The 22,725-nt window shown below is 41.2% G+C and overlaps 1 protein-coding gene across 1 annotated transcript in view; it reads right to left on the minus strand.

Moving 5' to 3' along the window:
- The window catches only part of mrpl48 (mitochondrial ribosomal protein L48), a 36,122-nt gene that overhangs the window by 12,840 nt on the left and 557 nt on the right, over positions 1 to 22,725 (minus strand). Inside the window, exons 2-6 of the mRNA XM_078545220.1 lie at positions 21,353 to 21,408; positions 16,878 to 16,915; positions 7,747 to 7,832; positions 2,899 to 3,068; positions 2,185 to 2,287 (exon numbers count right to left, since the gene is read on the minus strand). Coding sequence (XP_078401346.1) covers positions 2,185 to 2,287; positions 2,899 to 3,068; positions 7,747 to 7,832; positions 16,878 to 16,915; positions 21,353 to 21,408 — 453 coding nt within the window. The remainder of the gene's footprint in view (positions 1 to 2,184; positions 2,288 to 2,898; positions 3,069 to 7,746; positions 7,833 to 16,877; positions 16,916 to 21,352; positions 21,409 to 22,725) is intronic.

Here is a 22,725-nt window from a genome sequence, read left to right on the forward strand (position 1 = left end):
GATTGTTTTGTGTGTAAGTACTGCAATTTCACTCCCTTCCTGTGTTTAAACACCAATTTAATTAAAGCTTTTGGAGAGCAGGGCAAGTCAGACAGTAGGAATGAAAACCCTGGAATCATTTTAAAAACTGGTTGCTGAAATGGAGTGCACTAAGGACATTCTGATTGCATTCACTGTAAAAGGCCAAATGGTGTTCAAGGTGAAAATGACCATGTTCGTTATCTAAGGTGTTTGGTAGGATTCTGGTGGGCATGTAGATGACTGCTAAAACTGATATGCATCCTGAAGGTTCTGCTTTAAATCGGACAGGAGACTGCAAACAATTGAGTCTTTGACGAGTTGCTGGCTTGGGATTTCCTCTCTGCCTCTGATAGGTGTTTACTTTCGAAGGAGACTGCACTGTTTTTTTATTTGATTGCGCCAGGCAGCGATCCTCGGCGAGCTTCTGTCAGGACTTGAAGTCGATATCAAAATTCCGAAGTGAAGCCTTCAGAGTGTCCTTGTAGTGCTTCCTTTTGATTGCCATCAGAGTGCACCCCAGACTCAAGCTCTCCGTAGAAATTTCACCTTGGTAAGCGAGTGTCAGGCATTCTGGCTATATGACCAACTCAGTTGTGACTGTCTCAATATGGTGTGGATGCTTGGCATTCCAGTTCGGGTAAGCATCTCAGTGTCTGGTATTTCGTTCTGCCATCTGATTTTCAGAAACTACCAAAGGTAGCTCAAGTGAAAATGGTTGAGCTTCATCGCATAACACTGGCACACAGTCCAAGTCTCTTGCGTAAAGCAGAGTGGGCAGGTTCTGTAGACTTTCAGTTGGTAGTGTGAGGGAATCTATATTGTTAAATCTAATTTGGATGTTTTTGAGGCAGACACTACTTCAAAACAGGAGCTGAACTGAAAATGAAACTAAAAGGGAAGCAGAAAAGGTAAATACAGAAATGAAACTAAAACTTCCCAATCTCTAAGGAAAACAGCAGCAAATTGAATTTGGGAAATCGAACCTTGCTGAAAGATATAGAAGGACACAAATCAGTCCAAGCTGTGCAGTAGCAGTTGTCCACTGGAGCAGAACAGACAATCTGAAGAAGAGGCTAGATTCAGAAGCTAAGAATAAGCTGCTGCAGCTGTTTCTGTTACTTGAAGATAAGTGGTGGATCTATGCCATCCAGAGCTGAGTATTTTCTGCAGATGTGTATCATTTGTGACAAAGACCGTGCCCGTAGAACTCAGATAGGTTTAGCGCTGCTGTCGACAGAAGATCAGATTAGCTCCAAGAAGGAGGGGTGCTGAGATTCCTCGTGAGGAAGACAGTGTTTGGAGGACTTCGTGACCCACTGTGATCACTGAAATCTGAATGGACCGCTGAGCTAATTCGTAAGATCTGTCTTAGTTGTATCTGCCATTTAAGTTGTAATTTATAGTTTAAATTTGACTATGATTTTCATGTTTAACTAGTGTTAATTCTGGATATTAGAGAATAGGAGTGTATGCTTTGTTGATTCTTGTAAAAACAATTCTTCTGTTTTTAAACTGTGGAATCTTGTGGCTTCATTCTTATAGCAAATAACTGGGACTTTTGCATTTTGTCTACTTTTAAAAAAAAGTACTGGTCTCTACCAAGATAGTAATAGCAGTCAGACTACTCCTCTTTGTTCTCAGACTGTCTAAAGCTGCAATGAATGACTTAACTGCGAACTAGGTTATAAAAAAGGGATATTCTTATAAAGCAAAAAAAAACTAGATGTCACTCCTCTGCATCCAGTAGCCTTTATTTAAAAAAAAAATTTGCATTTCAAATCAACTTAGATCTTAACTCTCCTTGTGCCAAGAGCGATGAGACCAATTACTTTGCAAATTCCTGTTAAAATTAAATAAATAGCACTTTGAAGATGTAACTTATGCCAGTAAGTGGCTTAATACAAATTAATGCTTAAAGTTTCTCATGTAGTGTATTCCTGACTTAAACAATGCCAGATAAACCACGTTCCCATAGGAAGAGGTTTAAAAAAACACACATATTATCCAGGGCTATAACTGTGAATCGACTTTTTGGAGTCGCAATAGCACAGCTTGGGAGCAAAATTAATTTCTACCTTGTGTGTTAATGAAAAATGCATAGCACTGGAGAAGTTTTAAATGGGAAATATGAGAAATATTTTAAGTGGAGAAAACACACAATACCTGTACAATTCTCTCATGAGAGTGAATAACACCTTCCACATTCATCTTAGTGCCCTGTTCCTGCAACACTGAGATCTCAGTGAATTTAGTAGGCATTGCATAGCTGTGGAAAGGAAAAGCAAAAGCACTTCTACATATTTTGTTTCAATAAAACTGAACATTCAAAATAATATTAGAACAAACATGAAATTATAAATATTAATATCATTTACTCTCCAGTTTGTGGGGAGAAAGGGACAGAGTAAATGAAGACATGTATGAAGCATCTGTAATTTTGTTTATGGAACAAGACTTGGGGGAGGGGAATATCATTGTTTAATTTTTAATGAGGCTAAAAAGGAGAACCTTTTAACCCTTACCCGACAGACTGCTGAAATCCATGACTCTCTACCAATTAATTTACAAATACACTATCAGATTTCCAAATGCCTAGTCTAAGGCCCTCCAATTGCCACAATAATTTTGCAGCCATCAGTATGCTCAACCCCTGTCTTAAACTCCACCTTTGATGTTCTAAACCCTTTCACTCCCCTCCTGGAAGACCTTCCTTAAAATCCAACTTTTTGATAGCTTTTGCTCACCCCTCCTAATCTCTACTGCCTTGACTACATTTCTCTGAATTACTTTTGTACATTTATCAATGTTAAAAGCTATATAAATGCAAGTTGTTGTGATTGACTGCAGACTGGTGATTCATTTAGCACTGACTTTTACCTTTCCTCCACTTTGATCTTTAGTTGATTGCAGAGCCGGTGAATGTACTGACTGTAGTGTTCTACAAGTGTCATGTCATAGCCGGTAAGTTGGATATTTAGGACGCCATATTCTGTGTCAGTGCCAGGCTTTAGCTGCTTCATCTGCAACTTCTCTCTTTTCTTCCGTGGCTGTTGGAAAAATCAAGCAGTTGAAATCTTCATGTAATTTACAATAAAATTTAAAGATTCATGATAGTCTATTGCGATCGGTTGTAACTCTTTTGAGTACATTCACAGTTCTTGACTTTTTTTTTTGTTCAAAGACCTGGAGTGGGACATGAACCCACAACCTTCTGACTCAAAGGTGAGGGTGCTATGAACTGAGCCACAGCTGACACCTCTGCGATCAGTTGTAACTCTTTCGAGTACATTCACAGTTCTTGACTTTTTTTTTGTTCAAAGTCCTGGAGTGGGACATGAACCCACAACCTTCTGACTCAAAGGTGAGGGTGCTATGAACTGAGCCACAGCTGACACCTCTGCGATCGGTTGTAGAGGGACATTCCGAACCTCCAGATGATAGAACGAGATGAGATATCATGTGCATCTCCATTCTGTAATCAGGGGGACAGTGAAAACAGGCTATCATATTTTATAAGGAACTGTGCTAATCATTGTGCCACTTGAAAAGTTCTTGGTACCTGCTAAGGGCTCAAATTCACATTTATCAGTGACCTAATTACCAACTAGTAATGATGTTTCTTACAGCAATAGGTAAACTACATCACTATGGGGGGGTCACGTTAACTCCATGATGATGCACTTTGCAACTGAAGATTGGGTCTAATGCTCTGATTCAGACAGGTCCACACAATTGCAGGTCACAGCTGTGACGGAATGGTTAGCTGATTAATTAAATCTCTCACCCAGCAAGCCAATGCCGTAACAGGTATGGTGGCCCTGGCTAGTTAAACAATGGGAAGCTTCCTTGTTTTAGCTAGTTAAACTCCAGCAGTGCTCTTGTTGCACACTTGGGCCTCTCAAAGTCTTCACTCTCATAAAACTACACTAAATGATTCTGGAATTCAGTAAGTGAAGCATGTCCATTTGGGGTGAAAGTGTTAAAAATGGGCATGTTCTCTGCTTCAATCGCTAACCCAGGGTACCAATGACAGCCTCACAACCCTCTGTACAAAACAGCGTCTACTCTCAAGAACATTAGTAGGTTTTTATGTGCGTCAAACACCTGGTGAGTAGGGAGGGCCATAAATATTGTTCAAGTTACAGGATTGTATTCAAATGATCAACTGAACTAAGAAGCCCAGATGTTAAAGAGTCTTGAAACAGACCCCAGGTCACAATGATCTTCAAATGTTGCTACATTCCAAGGTGCTATACAAATGCAAGTTGTTGATGCTGATTGCAACAACAGGCCATCTCTGGCTTAATTCTGGCAGCTGAGGTATCAATATAACCATATGATCACAGCCAGGCTGCCATTGAAGAAGGCAAAGATTGCTAGCAACACTAATAATTATTGTCAAGTCTTTTAGGAGACCTATATTATGAATAACAAACAACAGTCCAAAAAGTGGAACAAAATGATAACTGGTTTGAACCCAATAGTCTTTACAGCAACATTTGTTAGGCATTGGGTTTTTAAATTATTATAATGCCCGTAGAAACCAATGATGTTTAAAAAGAAATTTGAACTACCAGTTAATAGCTAAAAAGGATGACACAATAAGATTTCAGATTTTAAAAATCTTACTGGAACAAATGACTAAAAGCACTATTGTCTAAACACTATATTTTCTTTTTGTAAGCAACTTATACAGTTCATGGTTACTCCCAGTTTCCAATGGGTTTGCATTTCCCCATTTCACCAAGCTGTAACTTCAAGTGACCACATCCACATCCAGATGTTTCCCTTAGTTTTCGGAGAGTATCTTAAATTCACTACCAGCAGTCAGTCCTGTCCCAATGATTCTTCCCCTCTGGCCATGCCAGGACAAATCTCCCAGAATTCTTAAATGGCTATGGGATGCTTCTCTTCAACTAGAGACCTGCATCTCCCTCCAGTATCTAGCTGTGGTAGTTCGCAAAGACAAACAGCAGCTTCTCTCTGCCAACCACACAGAACACTTCTATCTGTTCATGATGTTCACTGATTTGTAGCAAAGCCTGTAACGTGATCTCAAAAATAGCCTCCTCTGCACTCTTCTCCATGGCAACATGAAATACATTAGCCTTGCATCCTGGTAAAGCTGCTGATTAGCTATTCTTGACCCCAACCTTTTTTCATCTTAGAAGTAAATGGACAGTTTACAGCACAACTGTTTACAACCCGATACTTTCAACATCCTTCTGAGCCTGTGAGAGACAGACTCAGGCTTGGATTTTCACTCCTGAGTTGGGTGGCTCAAGTCGGGAAATTTCCTGGCTTGCCACGCCCACCCCAGTACAAACTTTCCTGACTGGTGGAATCTTCGCTCCTGGATCGGCCAACGTGCACTGGTTAAAAGGCCCACCTTGGCTCTCTGGGACTTTGTCCCAGTTCTGTTAAATATTAGCCCTTGCACCCTCACCCACTCCCCATATCCCTGCCTACCTCTTGGCTCCTCATACCCTCACCCTCCACCCTTTGTCCTTACCCTCCATGCCAACCCACCTGGTATCCACAATGTGTAGACCTCAGGAGCCATGCTGAGATGAAATAAAATTCTAAATATCTATTTAAATTCATTAAAACATTTAAATTCCCTCACGTACTTAATCCCTTATAAAAACAAACATTTGTATTTATAATCCCATAAAGACATTCAATCCTTTAATAACCTCTTTGAGCTGTCAGTCAAACTGTGAACTCATAACCCCTCCACTGAGTTAATGATATGTTATGGAAAGCAACCAAACATTAACAATGACCCTTGGGGTAATGTCAACAAACAGTTATTGTAACTGCTAGGCCAGATTTTTTTCAATTCTCACTGATAACAGGCAGGCTGATTTTTTTAATGAGTTAAAAGGGCCAGGAGTTTAAATAACTTGACAGCTTGACAGTTCTACAGACCTTATCTGCTCTTTAAGAGATTTTACGAGTGCTCTTAAAGGTTTGTAACTCTCACATTGTGGGTTAAGGCCCTTGCCACAGTGAAAATTGGATCTGTTTGAATTCAGTACTGAGTTCAAATGACCCAACTAAGTTCAGTTTCCCATCTGTGTGAGTCATGTCCCACCCATTTTCCCTTACTGTTGGAAATGGGGGCGGGATTTCTGGATTCGGGTCCCACCCACCATTTTTGACTCCGCGAAAATCCAGGCCTTTGGTCTATCCATTGTGAACTCAGAGACTACTGCCATTGTCTCCAACCATGAACACCTAACACCATTGCCCCAGTAACACAATCTTTTGATCCTTAACTTCCCCAGGCTTGTTGTAAACAGACTTTAGAACTCCAGAGCAGATTGTATGACCCTCTCCATTTTACCTTAAATTAAAGACACATTTCAAAAAACATGATAATTTATAAACCTCATAATTGTAACAAAATTGACATCTTCTTACTTGCATACAAGACAAATAAGGACTCTACTAACTATTCATTTTACATTTGCTACTGATGTCAGCTCTATGGTTCTTTATTAAGTTTAAGATGCAAAATGTTAAGTCTGAATGACAACATGGTAAAGGGACTGTAAATGAGATTTCTATATAAGTCCCCAATGGCTCAGTCTTTGTACTTCCTGGTATAGACCTGAGCCAGATAAACCAGGAAGGTTCCAGGTACAATCTCTGATCTGTGCTGAGTTAGATGATCACAGTCAAGGTGTCAGTGAAGAAGGCTCTATAATTGACCTCAACACCTCAGGTTAGGGAAGGGAAAAATTAATAGTGTTCCTGCTTCTAATTGCCTACTCAAAAATGCTTGTAAATTTGTGGACTTTGGGTGCAAAGAAATACAAGTTTATATGATAGAAAATAGCTTGCCAAAATGTATTAACTACAAAATAAGCACCTAAGGCAGCAAATAGCTTCACTACAAAAGCAAAATACTGTAGATGCTGTAAAGCTAACATAAAAACAGCAAATCCTGGGAATACTCAGCAGGTCAGGCAGCATCTATGGAGAGGAACAGAGATAACTTTTCAGGTCTATGACCTTTAAATTCTGATGAGAGGTCAAAGACCTGAATTGTTAACTCTTTCTCTCCACACGTGCTGCCAAACCTGCTGAATATTTCCTGCATTTTCTGTTTTTATTTCAAATATCTGTGCCTGTCTGTGGAACCTTACACAGCATAAAGTGCCTGCCATGTTTTCTATATTATAAAGCTAATTACACTTGGCCGTAAAGAGCTTCAGGGCATCCTGAGGTTGTGAAAGGCACTACATAAATGCAAATTCCATCATTTTTGAGGGGAACAGAAAATTTAAGGGGCAAAACAAAGCTCCCGCAATTGCTGAAGCCAGTATGTAACTGAGCCACACAGAAGGTGTGCTTCTATGGATGTCAGGTAAAACACAATCAGGACTGTGTAAAATGTCTAAAATGTCCTCCATCCAAATTGGCATTCGGTATTCACTGTCTAGGGACACCAGGAAGGTGACAATTTGAGAATTGACCTGGAGGGCTGCTGGAGAATAGTGAGACTATAAGAGTTGAATCTTTCAGGAGAGGAAGGAGGAAGATGACAGTAAATTAAGGAGGGGAAAGAAAAGAATTCAATGCCTGATTTGAAAAATATAGTTACCATGAAATTTGTCTATTTTAAAACTAAGTCGATAAGTGAATTTTGCAATTAATCATCTCTGTACTATCGTTGTGTTGAATTTAATCCAGACACACAAACAAAATATTACTTACCACTTCTCTTGGCAGTAAGTATTTATACCTTCCAATCCCATGGGTGGGCATCGACCTGTAATGTCTCTTGCTGGTTAGGATATTATCTGTGTACGCAGAATGTAGAATTTATTTGATTAAAATATATTACCAGGTCACACTCTTGAGATGTCTAATCTCCTGGTGGCAGTACAGGGTCAATACAAAATGACACAAAGCAATTGAGACCACTCTTCAAAGACTAACAATAGCATTTTTGTACAAATAACCTAACAGGGTTAGAATCTGCTTTCTCTATTAGAGTTATCTAACATCCTTTGATTCTGTACTTTTGTCCAGCTCTACCTAAAATCATGTACAGTTAAGATAAATGAAAATATGTAAATATTAAATAAAAGAATGGATAAAGGGTAAGCCATGAACACTGAAAATCTGAATCATGAACAAAAAAATCCTGAAATGCATTTTTGGTCAGTCAGTGTCTAACAGAGAAAAAGATAAACTAATATTTTGATGGAACATTTAATCAGAATTGAAAGTCTTTTTAAGCAATCGGTACTATAGATTTTTACAGTTAGAAAACGAAAAATAGCGCAGCTGCTGGGTTTCCACCCGCCCCAACCTCTCAGCACTTTTACGCTGGGGCAGGCGAGGCCTCTGACAGGCTACCCATCCTTATCCCAATCGAGACCCTTAAATGGCCAATTATTGACCACTTAAGAGCCATTCCCCACAATGCCTCAAATTTTAGGCTGGTGGGAGGAGTTCCGGGGTATCGGAGAAGCCTGAAAATAATTGGGTTTAGGCTTTGGGTGGGAAGGGGAGGGGTACCTCCATTAGAAGCCCCCTTTTAACCTCAGGCGCCTCCCCCTTAAGGTCTGGTGGCCACTGGATCTCCCTCCCCCGCACCCCCAGCCTCTCTGTCAACACTCCAATCACCCCACTATCCATCCCCAAGGTCCCTCCTACCCTCCCGCCCTGAGACCCCCAAAACTTACCTCTTCCTGGAATCCTGGTACTTAGGCTCCGGGGACTGCATGCAGTCCCAGTCCTATCCACTGCAGCTTCTGGTGCTGCAGGGACTAGAGAGCTGTTGGCCAATCAGATTGGCCAGCAGCTCTTTAAGACGGGACTTCCTCCTGAGTGATCAGCCAGTTAATGCTCATTGGATGTGAGGCAGGCATTATCGGCGGGGATGTGTTCCCTGCTGACTCTTCGGATGGCGGGAAGGGAAACCCTGCCATCCAAAAAATCCTGGCCAATGTTTCCTGTTGATAACCTTTTATCAAAACTGATAAAGATCATTTTTATAGTGTTACAGACACATAATATAGTCTGATGAATGTTTGAAATAGGAAGGAGCAGGATAGAACTTTAAAGGATTAGTCCTACAAACAATTGAAGCAAGCTAGCAATGTAAAATAAATTTCTAAAAACACTTAATTTATCTGCCAACAGACCTGCTTAACATTTTGGGTATGGACCCATCATAACTAAAAGTTGGAAGGTAGCTAAGCCTCTTTATAGGAGCAATAAAAGGGAGAATGGGTAGAGTAGCAGTAGTTTGGCTCTCTGGTTCTCATCACAACGAGGCACAAATAAGAAGAGGATGAAAACAATTTTATGATGGTAGTAATAAAAGGTAGATGTGAGAGATGGGCAAGAAAATGGGAAAGACAGCAGAGGTTTAAAGCTGCAACCATCAGTGCTCAGAACAGACGGCTGCAGGGAGACTGAGGACAGAGACTGAAATTTGTGATGAGCTTGACCAGAATGGTGCACGGGGCCAAAAAGGAAACAGTGAGAGTGGAAATAGGAGGAGTGAAATTGAACTAGATGAGTCACAAGGAGGTCAGAGAGCATGGTGCCGTTCATCAAATTGATCATCCAACCTTTGTTTGATCTCCCCAGTGTACAGCAAATTGCATCAAAGGCAGTGCAATTCTGAGGAGAAATCAAACCAAGATCTCCATCTTGCCAGCTTCCAAGCAATGATGTCCATTGAAATCTCTCTTTCACCAAGTAGGCAGATCCAAAATCAAAGACCATGAAAACCTACATTTTTCTCTTGCCAATTTCTTTCCTCCTTAGTGTCTCTCTATATCACAAATCATTCCTAGTGTAACATGGTGTGACCTGCTTCTATGTCTTTGTCAATATTGCCAACAAGCTGACTACTATGCTGAGCAGCCTAGTTTGATTCACCTCCCTGACACACACCAGCCTCAATAATACAGCTGGTTTTGGACCTTTGCTGTGAAATTGGGAAATATAGAGCAGCGCAAGATCTCCAAGCAATAAACAAGTATACTTGGGGGTGGGGGGGCGCACAATCTTTTTTGCAGTGCCATAAATCCAATTGAAATGGAACATTTAAAACAAACAAATTTAAAAGCTCAAAGATTGCATTCATCTGATTGAAACCTTTAGTTGCCTATTAAGTTTGACATCTAAAATACCTTATCTGACCCAAACATTTCCAAGTAAAGTCAAATCTGAGATCTCAGTTGTAGAAAATGATGGAACACATGCTGAGCATTATTTACTTGAATTGTTAATTGGTTCCTTGGCACTTAGCTGAATTATTCTCATTGCTGTTCAGATGCTGAGCTTTCACTCCAGAGAATACAACACATCTGTAAGTGCATTAATGCAGTGACATTACTTTCATTCATTCTTTTCCCAGGAGTTAAATGCATCAGAAGTGAAATTAGCATCTCAGCAGTTACCAACTGGACATAAACACCATGTTGTGACTGCAGTGTGGTTTTGACAATAAAGCAGTGGAAGTTTATTCATACAAAAAAATTAAAAGATCTTGGTAGCATGTTCAATACAGCTTGTGTCCATCTCCATCTCCCTCACACACACACATGCGCACAAACATGAGTCAGCCAATTGTGGTTAAAACCAACCACTTTTAATCAGGCAGAGTGGTTTTCCGGAGGCTAACCCATGACTGCTCTCTGTCGCTCAACAGCTCAGATTTGAAATTCTTTTCTCTGGATTTAAATCAGTCCCAATTATATATTTCAGGGAATCTATTTATCTTGTTCCATCCAATCTAATTCTGCCCATGTGTCATTTATAAGCGTGGCCTCTGGGTGCTCCCTAGCCTATCCAGTGGAGATAATTGGTCCATGTGAACATTATATCCACTGCACTTCCCTCCCAACACCCCCTCCCCCCACCATGTGTGTTATCTCCTTGATAAATTCTTTTTGAGATTCATCAATGAGGAATGTTCCCTTTTGAAATCTGTACCATACCTGAAGACTAACATTTTTGCCTGCCATTCACCCACTCCACCATGTAACTACCTGGATTAGGCCCTTTTTCAAAATCCAGTCCTTATATTATTTCAGAAACCTCAATCAAATAGCCTGAGTCTAAGCACTTCTGAAGTATAGAGATCTGACTGAGTCAATCTGGCACATGAGGTGTTTTAGACTGTGAATTAATCGTGCCCTTCTGCAGTCTTTCCAAAACCTGTGGTATAGAGTCAGGAGGGAGTTGCCCTGGGAATCCTCAACATAGACTCCAGACCCCACAAAGTCTCATGGCATCAGGTAAAACATGGGCAAGGAAACCTCCTGCTGATTATCACGTACCACCCTTCCTTAGCTGATGAATCAGTGCTCCTCCATGTTGAACATCACTTGGTGGGAGCGCTGAGGGTGGCAAGGGCGCAGAATGTTCTCTGGGTAGGGGGCTTCAATGTCCATCACCAAGAGTGGCTTGGTAGTACCACTACTGACTGAGCTGGCCGAGTCTTAAATGACGCAGCTGCTAGACTGAGTCTGTGGCAGGTGGTGAGGGAACCAACAAGACGAAAAAACATACTTGACCTCATCCTCACCAACCTGCCTACTGCAGATGCACCTGTCCATGACAGTATCGGTAGGAGTGACCACCGCACAGTCATTGGGGAGAGGAAGTCCCACCTTTACATTGAGGATGCCTTCCATCGTGTTGTGTGGCACTACCACCGTGCTAAATGGGATAGATTTCGAACAGATCAAGCAACTCAAGACTGGGCATCCATAAGGTGCTGTGGGCCATCAGCAGCAGCAGAATTGTATTCGAACACAATCTGTAACCTCATAGTCCGGCATATCCCCCACTCTACCATTATCATCGAGCCAAGAAATCAACCCTGGTTCAATAAAGAATGCAGAGAGTGCATGCCAGGAGCAGCACCAATCATACCTAAAAACGAGGTATCAACCTGGTGAAGCTATAAAACAGGACTACTTGCGTGCCACAGCAGCAAGTGATAGACAGAGCTAAGCGATCCCACAACCAACGGATCAAATCTAAGCTCTGCAATCCTGCCACATCCAGTCGTGAATGATGGTGCACAATTAAACAACTCAGTGGAGGAGATTGCTCCACAAATATCCCCATCCTCAATGTTGGAGGAGCCCAGCACAAAGTGCAAAAGATAAAGCTGAAGAATTCGCAACAATCTTCAGCCAGAAGTGTCGAGTGGATGATCCACCTCAGCCTCCTCCAGAAGTCCTCAGCATCACAGATGCCAGTCTTCAGCCAATTCGATTCAGCCAAAACTGGAGTCACTGGGAATCAGGGGGAGAACTCTCCGTTGGTTGGAGTCACACCTAGCACAAAGAAAGATGGTTGTGGTTGTTGGAGGTCAGTCATCTCAGCCCCAGGAAATCCCCTGCAGGAGTTCCTCAGGGTAGTGTCCTAGGCCCAACCATCTTCAGCTGCTTTATCAATGACCTTCCTTCCATCATAAGGTCTGAAGTGAGGATGTTCGCTGATGATTGCACAATGTTCAGCACCATTTGCGACTCCTCAGATACTGAAACAGTCCATGTCCAAATGCAGCAAGACCTGGACAATATCCAGGCTTGGGCTGACAAATGGCAAGTAAAATACGCGCCACACAAGTGTCAGGCAATGACCATCTCCAACAAGAGAGGATCCAACCATTGCCCCTTGATGTTCAATGGCATTACCATTACTGAATCCCTCACTATCAACATCCTTGGGGTTACCATTGACCATAAACTGAACTGGACCAGCCATATAAATACTGTGGCTACAAGAGCAGGTCAGAGGCTAGGAATCGGGCGACGAGTAACTCGCCTCCTGACTCCCCAAAGTCTGTCAACCAACTACAAGGCACAAGTCAGGAATGTGATGGAATACTACCCACTTGCCTGGATGAGTACAGCTCCTATGACACTGAAGCTGGACACCATTCAAGACAAAGCAGTCCACTTGATTGGCACCACATCCACAGATATTCACTTCCTCCACCACCAACGCACAGTAGCAGCAGCGTGTACCATCTACAAGATGCACTGCAGGAATTCATCAAGGCTCCTTAGACAGCACCATCCAAATCCACAACCACTACCACCTCAAAGGACAAGGGCAGCAGAAAGATGGGAACATCACCACCTGGAAGTTCCCCTCCAAGTCACTCATCATCCTGACTTGGAAATATATCACCGTTCCTTCACTGTCGCTGGGTCAAAATCCTGGAACTCCCTTTTTAATAGCACTGTGGGTGTACCTACACCACATGGACTGCAGCGGTTCAAGAAGGCAGCTCACCACCACCTTCTCAAGGGCAACTAGGGGTGGATAATAAATGTTGGCCCAGCCAGCGAAGCCCACATCCCGTGAATGAATAAAAAAAAACCTCAAATATCCTCTATGAGAAGACCAAGACAGGACATAGTATTCTAACTGAGGCACATCCAAGGTCTTACACAAGGATAAAATGCTTTGTTTTTTTAAAAATTGTCTTGTGTACAATCTAGAACACTGTTATTTTAGCCTCCTCACAGCAGTGACAATGAACCTTGAGAAAAATGATGCACTATAAAACCCAGATCTCTCTCTGTCATCACTGGCTTCAATTCTGTTCCCTGTAGGATGTATGTATATTTAGCATTAGACCTGTCTCCCTTGTATAACACTACACTTTACCAAGTTGAACATCATTTGTTAAACACGCGCCCACTCTTCCAAAATGTAAAGATCTGCATTGAGTAGTTAAGCATCGTTTTTAGACGTAATACTTGCATAAATCTTGTGGACCATTCCCCTAACACCTACATCCAGGCCTTCAATTAAATAGTAAATAGCAAAGGTGCTAACACTAATTCCTATAAGGCACCGTTGTTAACAGGTTTCAAATCAAAATCCACTGGTGACAACCTTCTGCCTAAGGACATTCAGTTAATTTTCAGTCCGTTGAAGTAGATTGCCACTAATCCACTAGTTTCAAACTTTTAGGAAAGCTTTCTGAAAGTCCAGGTAGACAATGTCTACCAGGTTACATCCTATGTGATTGTGGCTAAGGTAAACTATTCCTCTTCAACGTTTTTGATCTGTCTGCAGTCTTTGACAATGTTGAGCACACCATCCTCCTCAAATATCTTTCCTCTGCTGTCCAACTTACTGGGACTGCCCTCACCTGGTTTCACTCTCATCTATTCAGTTGTGGCAGAGACTCACCTGAAATTAATTATTTTTCCACTCCCACACTCTTACCTCTCGCGATTCCCTCTGCAAAGGATCTACAAGGATCTATCCTCGGCCCCTGCTATTTTTCAGCTACATGCTGTCCCTTGGCGACATTATCCAAAAACATAATGTCAGGTTCCATGTGTACGTTGACAACATCCAGCTGTACCATCTCTCTCTTGAGCCATCCACTGTCTCTGATTTGTCACACTGCTTGTCCAACATCCAGTAGTGGATAGCATAAACTTCCTCCAACTAAATATTAGGAAGACCAAAGCCATTGTGTTCAACCGCAAACATTGTTCCCTAACCACCGACTCCATCCTTCTCCCTGGCTACTGTCTGATGCTGAACCAGACCGTTTTCAATCTTGGTGTTCTATCTGACCCTGAAATAAGTTTCAACCATATATCTGCTCCCATTTCCAAAATCTCTTACTTCCCTGTAACATCACCTGTATCCGCGCTGTTTCAGCTCAGCTGATGCTGAAACCTTCATCCATGCATTTGTAATCCCTAGGCTTGACTGTCCCAATGTTGTCCTGGCCAGCTATCCATCTTCCGCCTTCCAAAAACTTGATGATCCAAAACACTACTGTCCGCATTCTAACTGGCACCAAGTCCTGTTCATCTATTACTCCTATGCTAACCTATATATGCTAACCTCCAGCAGAGATGCCTATTTTAAAATTCTCATCCTTGTTTTAAAATACCTCTATGGTCTTCACTCTTCCCACCTCTGTTAATCTCCTTCAGGCCTACAACCTGCTGAGATCCAGTTTTGGTCTTTTGTGCATTCCCGTTTTTAGTCACTGTGCCTTCAACTGCCTAGGCGCTAAGCGCTGAAATTCCCTCCCTAAACTTCCCCACCTATCTCTCTCTGCTCTTTAAGACACTCTGTAAAGCCTACCTCTTGGTCCTAGCTTTTGTTCATGTGTCAAGTTTTGTTTAATAGCGCTCCTGTGAAGTGCCTTGGGTTTTTTTTGTGTTAGAGGCGCTATATGAATGTAATTTGTTCTTACTTTCATCCTTTATCCTGGTGACTTCTTCAAAAAGAGATTTTCAAGATGATGAAAGGATTTGATGGAATAGTGAGTAGCTCAATGACTAGAGGTTATAGATTCAAAATTGTTGGCAAAAGATCTAAAGGGGGATAGGATCAGATTTTTTCGGAGTTGTCAGGATCTGGAACCTGAAAAGGTGCAGGAAGCTGATTCCATGAATAAATTTTAATTGAGAGCTCCATAGGTACTTTGAGAATGAGGAATTTACAGGGTTACAGATAAAAAGTGGGGATGTGAGACTCTTTCAAAAAGCCAGCACAAGCAGAAAGGGCCGAATAGCCACCTCTTGTGCTTTAAGTTACTATGATTCTATGCAATGGCCTAGCCACACAGACACAGTCTAGTCCCTTCATTATTTTAAAAATTTCACTTAAATCTCCCCAAAACCCAAGTATTTTTAGAGTAAAAACACCCAGTTCTCCAAGTCTATCATGCTAACCACGGGTTTTAAACTAAGGATCTTTACAATGGCCCTCCTTTTAAACCTTTTCCAGGATCTTTAACACCAGCCTTGTGAAGGCTAACTAAAGTCTTGTACAGGATGCTATAGTTCTTTTAGTTTTATACTGAATTTCGTTGCAAAACACTCTGGCACACTATGTGACTCTGCAATAGCCTCATTGCACTGATTGTGTGCCTTCAAAGACTTGTACTATACTGCCAACATCCTTTTCCCACACAACAGATTTCAATTCCATGCCTAATATGGTATATACATGGCTTGATATTGACCCTACCCAAAAGCATAACACTGTAGTCAGCTACATTAAATGACAGCTGCCAGATGTGAGCCCATTTCTCCCATTGCACCTAGGTCAGATTGCAGACTTTCTCAGAGGGTCCCAAGACGAGCACCTATCTTCTGGTAATCTGTGAACTTGTGGACAGTACCAGCGACTCCATTGTCTCAATCATTGACGTAGATCATGAAGAGCAACAGTCCCAACACTGATCCCTGTGGAACTTCATCAGTCACAATGCAGAACCACTTTCCAACCCTCAACAATTCCCTATCCAATCCAGGACTCTATCTTATAAAGTAACTGATTGGGAGCACCTTCTCAAGATTTTTCTGAAAGTCTAAATAAATGTCAACACCATCCACCAAACTCAAAAAAAATTAACCAGGTTGGTGGGACCTGACTTTGTTTCCAGGAGCTACATTGGGAGTCTCTAATAACGCTTACCATGTCCTTGAATGATCCCTAATAGCTTTCCAAAAATTGAAGTTAAGTTAATGAACCTGTAATTTCCTGGTTTTGATTTGCCACCATTTTTAAATATTAGCCTCTCTCCAATTCATTGAAACAATCCCAGTCTGTATTGAATTATTGAATACATAAGCCAGGGGCTCACTGCACCCCACAGCTTGCTTTGAGCAACCTGAGGTGAATGTTGTCAGAGCCAGCAGCCTGAATAAATGAAACAGGAGGGATCATAGGCAGGAGCTGGAAAGACTTGGAGAAGTGCTGCGGCCCAAGAATTTAAAGGAGCACATTAAATAAATACATTATGCTGTCCCTAATAAATTGGGTCCTTTCGGCAAGAAAGTATTCTGCAATAAATGAACTAAAGACTTTCTGACCTGTAAACCACAAAGGAGGCTGTCTGACGGATGTTAACCTAAAAAAGAAAAAGATCAATGAAATTCCATTTTTACGCTGCAAAGATAGTTCATTTGTATTTTGAAAATTGGAAAAGTTTGATTTGAGAAAAACTACCTCGCTAAGCTGAAAATACACGCCGCTGAGAGGTAACTTGAAATTTTAGTTCATAAACCAAATGAAAAAAATGTGGAGATTTGCAATGTACCAAAAAGAGGGACAGCTGGTGGCACAAGCCTGCATCAATGAAACCTGCCAGCTCTTATCACATTACCCAACCATCTCCAGCTACCCCATCCTGAAGACCATTCATTGGTTGATGTTCTTTCTGACATCCATCCTAAACTTTCCTTTCGCCAGTTATAACCTATGCTCCCTTGTTCTCATATCTTGGATGCAGTCAAAAATAATGTGCATCCTTTATGCAACCCAGCATCTGAAATACGTGTAAGCAAAAAAATATATATATTTATATTTGGGTGAGATAGGAATTAGATCTTACTGGTTGTTTTGTATTGTTAATTGGAAGGTTGTATCAAATGGATCACTATTTCAACTTCCTTCCAACCGTGAGCTGAGCTTCCATATCCATAATCTTTCCATCACAAATCCCTCCTCCTCCATAATCCACTTACACCCTTGTCTTAAACCATCTCCTTACAAAACCCGCAGCCTTTGTCACATCCACTCTTGACTATTCCAATACTTTCCCAGCTTGCCTCCCATCCACAATAAACATCAATTTATTCTAACCTTTGCTGACTGAATCTCATCCTGCACCAAGTGCCACTCACTCATCACCTCTGCCCACCCAGACCTACGCTGATTCCTAGTTCTCTTAAAGCTTCAAATTTAATATTCTTGTCCTTATGTTTAAATCCCTTCATGGCCTCACCCTCCTTAGTTCTGTAACCTTCACCAGCTGTACAAGCCTCTGGGAATTCTGTGTTCCTCCAATCACTCAACTCCCTACACCTCACCATTGGCAGCTGTGCCTTCAGCCACCTAGGATCCAAGTTGTGGAATCGCCTCCCTAAACCGCTCTGCCTTTCTACCTCCTTCTACTTTAACACACTCCTAAAAGCTCAACTCTTTGACCAAGTTTTTGATTATTCCTGCTAATATCGCCTCCTTTGGTTCGGCATCCACTTTTGTCTGTTTACGTTTTGTGAAGTGCCATGGGAAAGTTCCAACATTAAGAGTGTTATACAAATACAAATTGGTGTTTTCTGTAATTTAATAAAAAAGTGGTGCACTAAGCTCCTGTTTACCCTACGGTTCCATTTATTTTGTAGTCCATGTACCAAATATGCAACGTTGATGGGGCAATACACCTCTCCTATTAAGAATATGATAACAACACAATGACATTTTATTACTTGTCCTTCAGTGACTTTACAATTGCACGTATGGACATAAATATGTCCTCCTTTCATTCATTCATTGAAGTTTTGGGAGGAAAAATTGCAGAGGGCAAAACAATAAAATTAGCTTTTTAATACCTTGTGCCACAAACACATAAAACTTAGCTCAATGCATTAAGACTCAATATGAGGTGGAAGAAACATAAGAAAATAAGAAATAGGAACAGGAGTAGACCATTCGGCCCCTCATGCCTGCTCCACCATTCAATATGATCATGGCTGATCTTCTCGTGTTTCGATTTCTACATTCCCATCTAACCCCGATAACCTTTGATTCCCTTGCCTAACAAGAATCTATCTACCTCTGCCTTAAAAATATTCAATGACCCTGCCTCCACCACCTTCTGAGGCAGAGAGTTCCAAAGTCGCACAACTCTGAGAGAAAAAATTTCTCCTCATCTCTATCGTAAAAGAGTGACCTCTAATTTTAAAACAGTGCCCCACAACAGGAAACATCCTTCTGATGTCCACCTATCTTTGTGTCATCTACAAATTTAGCTACCATGTCTTCACTCCCCTCATCTAAGTCATTGATGTAAATCGTAAAAAAGTTGAGGCCCCAGTACAGACCCCTGTGGGACTCCACTTGACACATCCTGCCAATCAGAAAAAGACCCATTTATGCATACTCTCTGCTTTCTGCCAACCAGCCAATCTTCTATCCGTGCTAATACGTTACCCACTACACCATGCGCTGTTATGAATGCTATGTGCATTCAGATAGAGAGCCTTCACTTTTGTCTTTTTGTTACCTTTGTAACATCTAGCATGGGGCAATTGAATTTCCTTCAGAAACTGAAGTGGACCAGCCATATAAATACTGCGGCTACAAGAGCAAATCAGAGTGGAAATTCTGCCAAATACTGACGCATCCCCTAACTCTCCCATACCTTTCACCATCTACAAGGCACAAGTCAGGAGTTTGATGGAATACTCTCCGCTTGCATGGATGAGTGCGGCTCTGACAACAATCAAGAAGCTCAATGTCATCCAAGAGAAAGCAACCCGTTTGATTGACAGCCCATTCATTACTTTACAAACACCCCCTCCAATCACCACCGCAACGTTGCAGCAGTATGTACCACCTACAAGACGCACTGCAGCAACTCACCAAGGTTTCTTCAACAGCACCTTCCAAACCTGTGACCTATACCTGCAAGTTCCCCCTCAAGTCAGACACCATCCTGACTTGGAACAATATTGCCCGTCCTTCAATATTGCTAAGTCAAAATCCTGATACACCCGCCCTAAAAGCACTGTGGGTGTACTTACACAACATGGACTGCAGCAAGTCAAGAACATGGCACATCACCATCTTCTCAAGGGCAACTAGGGATGAGAAATAAATGTTGGCCTTGCCACTGAAACCCACATACCATGAATGAATAAATAGATAAGAAACTTTGCCAGAGAGAAGGATGGATGATAATTTAACCCAGACTAATCTCTCATATCTCCAAACAGCTATGTGTGACACTGCTAGAAAGCTGGTAACAAATTGTTTTTTGCTCTCTTAGTTATGGAGGATACATGATACAAGAGAACAAGGACATAAAAGAACATGTAATAAATAAATTAAGAATATAAGTGATTCTGGCGCATATTTTAAATGTAGTGGATTTCATCCATTAAGAAAGTGTCCACAAATGAAATTGTTTGGCATCAAACCTATATTAAACATAAACATTAACCTCTGATCTCACTTTATTGCAAACCTTTTTAGAAGTTGAACATTAAGGACTGTGGAAAAATATTTCCCTTAGAAAACATTTCATTTTAAATAGCAAGCTTTTTAAGAGTTTTTTTAAAAAAAAATCTCCCATTACAAAACTCAAGCTTTGCAAGCAGATTAGTTTAAAAAAAGCATGTTCCTACTCTGTGCCACTGGTTCTTGTTAATCCCAGAGCCAAGAAACAGATCCCAAGACTAGCAAAGTTGACCACATGTAAAACTTGCATAATTATGGAGTCTCTGCTTCATTATTAGAAAAGGGAAACACTTCTTAAAACAAGTGACAAGGGCACACAGTAGAGTGCATACTTCCACCACACTGTGTTAACTCAACATTATTACAATTACGCATACGCAGCTCTCCCTTGAGACTTTTCCATGCCTGGATTATGCTCTGTAACTACTACAAAAGCTAAAAAAAAACTTTTCAAGAGCTTCCAACTCACTGAGGCAGCCTCAGGCCCATCCACAGTCAACAATCTGCTCTGAAAACTGCTCACATTTTGATAGCTGTGACAAATTCCAACACAGCAGCTGAGACAATCCACAGCATTCTAAAACAATCAACAAAATTCTAAATAAAACAACCCACAACTGTCTTTAAAAAAAAGTCAACTCGCCTATTTCCCAATGTTAACGGATCTTTTAAAAAATTCTAGGATCCGGATCTGTATTTTCACCAAAATTAATCAGTTCTTCCTTGAGCCATAAGCTATCTGTGCGCCAGGTTTCACTGATTCATTCATTCATGGTCTGTTAGTTTTTGAGATATATGGTTTACAGACTAACCAGTGGTGAAAACGTTACCTCCACCTACCTTCAGTGGCAGAGCTTAAAAAAAAAGGGTCTGATTGGACATTGGAGCTAATTAGGTATCATAATCTCAGGATAAGGGTTCAGCCACTTAGGTCTGAGGTGAGGGGAAGTATCTTCACTCAGTGGGGCTGGAATCTTTGGAATTCTCTATCACACAGGACTGTGTCCGTTGCGTATATTCAAGAATGAGATCAATATATTTTTGGACACTAACCCAATCAAGCGACAGGGCAGGAAAGTGGAGTTGAGATAGAAGATCAGCCATGATTTTATTGAATAATGGAGTCAGCTCAAGGGGCTATAAGGCCTATTCCTTTTCCCCTTACTCAGCAGTTAAGGTAAAAATAAGTTTTTGTGAAACACATCCAGGTACTCTTAGTGGGGGTGGGAATGAGAGGGAGAAGCAGAGCAAAGGTGGTATTATTTTAGAACAGATTGTGAAGCCTATAATTTACCAATAAGTGCTTCCATTTATCAATCCCTACCTGAAGACTGTAGCTGCAGCTTGTTTTAAGAGGGTTACTTGTCTGACACACAGGACCTGCAAGCAAAGTATGAGTGTACATGGTGAGAAATACAGTGAAATCAAAACTTTAGCTGCCATGTCAATTCGAAATCAACTGCACTTATTAAAATGAACCAGCCACAGTTTGGTATATAAGTTAGTATGAAATGGAGAAAAGAATTGATTAGTTAAATGAGAAGAGTGAGTTTTCCTCCCTTACTAATTTCTCTCCTACCTTTCTCCACAGGCAGCAGTCACCCCACTACCTCAATCAAATAACTATTATCCACGTGTGAGCTTCAGCTGTGCCAAAAGCCTATTTAATTCTGGCTGTCATTGCAGTAAGTCCATTCTAGTGTCCATCCATTACTAACATACCCTTCCAGCAGAGTGCTAGGTAGTGATTAAGAACAACAACCCTGGTTGAATTTTCCACCACAGATTATGAGGCACTGAGGCCAACTAAAGCACATCTACTGCTCCCCAGCAGAGCCCCAAGATCTTCTTCTTCTCTAAGGCTCAGCTACTCACTGAGATAAATTCAGAGCCACTGAATAAGTAGTTGATCTATCTGTGAAAGTTAGTCACTGCAAAACAATGAGATTATACAAGAAAATAAAACAACGAACACTGATTGAAAAATTGGTTCCAAAGAAACGTGATGGAATTATGCAGTGTACGGAGAAACACAAAAACTAAACCTGTCATATCTCAGACATTAGGAGTAAGACTCGCTCATTCTGGTGATGTATTATAATCTATTTTGTATTATGTCAGACCTCAAAAAATAAAATATTGCTGTACATGGAGTTACTATTTTTGAATAGGCTGTGTGAAACTAATTCGGAAACTGGATGTCACTCAGTCATGTCTTATGATGTATATAGATTAATGTTGCTTAAGATAGTGAATTTTCACCAGCAGCAAAGCAAATATTTGATGTCAGGACCTGATCTCTTTCCCTGTTAAATTCTAGAACTTAGCAAAAAAAGATTTCAGACAGTTTTGTGGGGGGAGTGGTGGGCAGGGTGATGAAATGGAATGGGCAGAATCACAGAACATCAGGAAAAATCTCATCGTCTTTGTCAGCATGACTCAGTTGGTAGCACTCTCAACTCTGAGTCAGAAGGCTGTGTCCGTCTCAGTCCAAGACTGCAGCACAAATATTTAGGCTGCGCTCCAGTGCAGTACTGAGGGAGTGCTGCACTGTCAGAGGTGCCATCTTTTGGATGAGATGTTAAATCGAGGCCACTTCTGCTCTCTCAGGTGGAGGTAAGAGATCTAGCGGCACTATCCTAAAGAAGAGCAGTGTAATTTTCCCTGGTGTGGTGGCCAGTATTTATCCCACAATTG

The sequence above is a fragment of the Cetorhinus maximus genome, chromosome 7 (assembly GCF_964194155.1).
Source record: "Cetorhinus maximus chromosome 7, sCetMax3.hap1.1, whole genome shotgun sequence".
Lineage (NCBI taxonomy): Eukaryota > Metazoa > Chordata > Chondrichthyes > Lamniformes > Cetorhinidae > Cetorhinus > Cetorhinus maximus.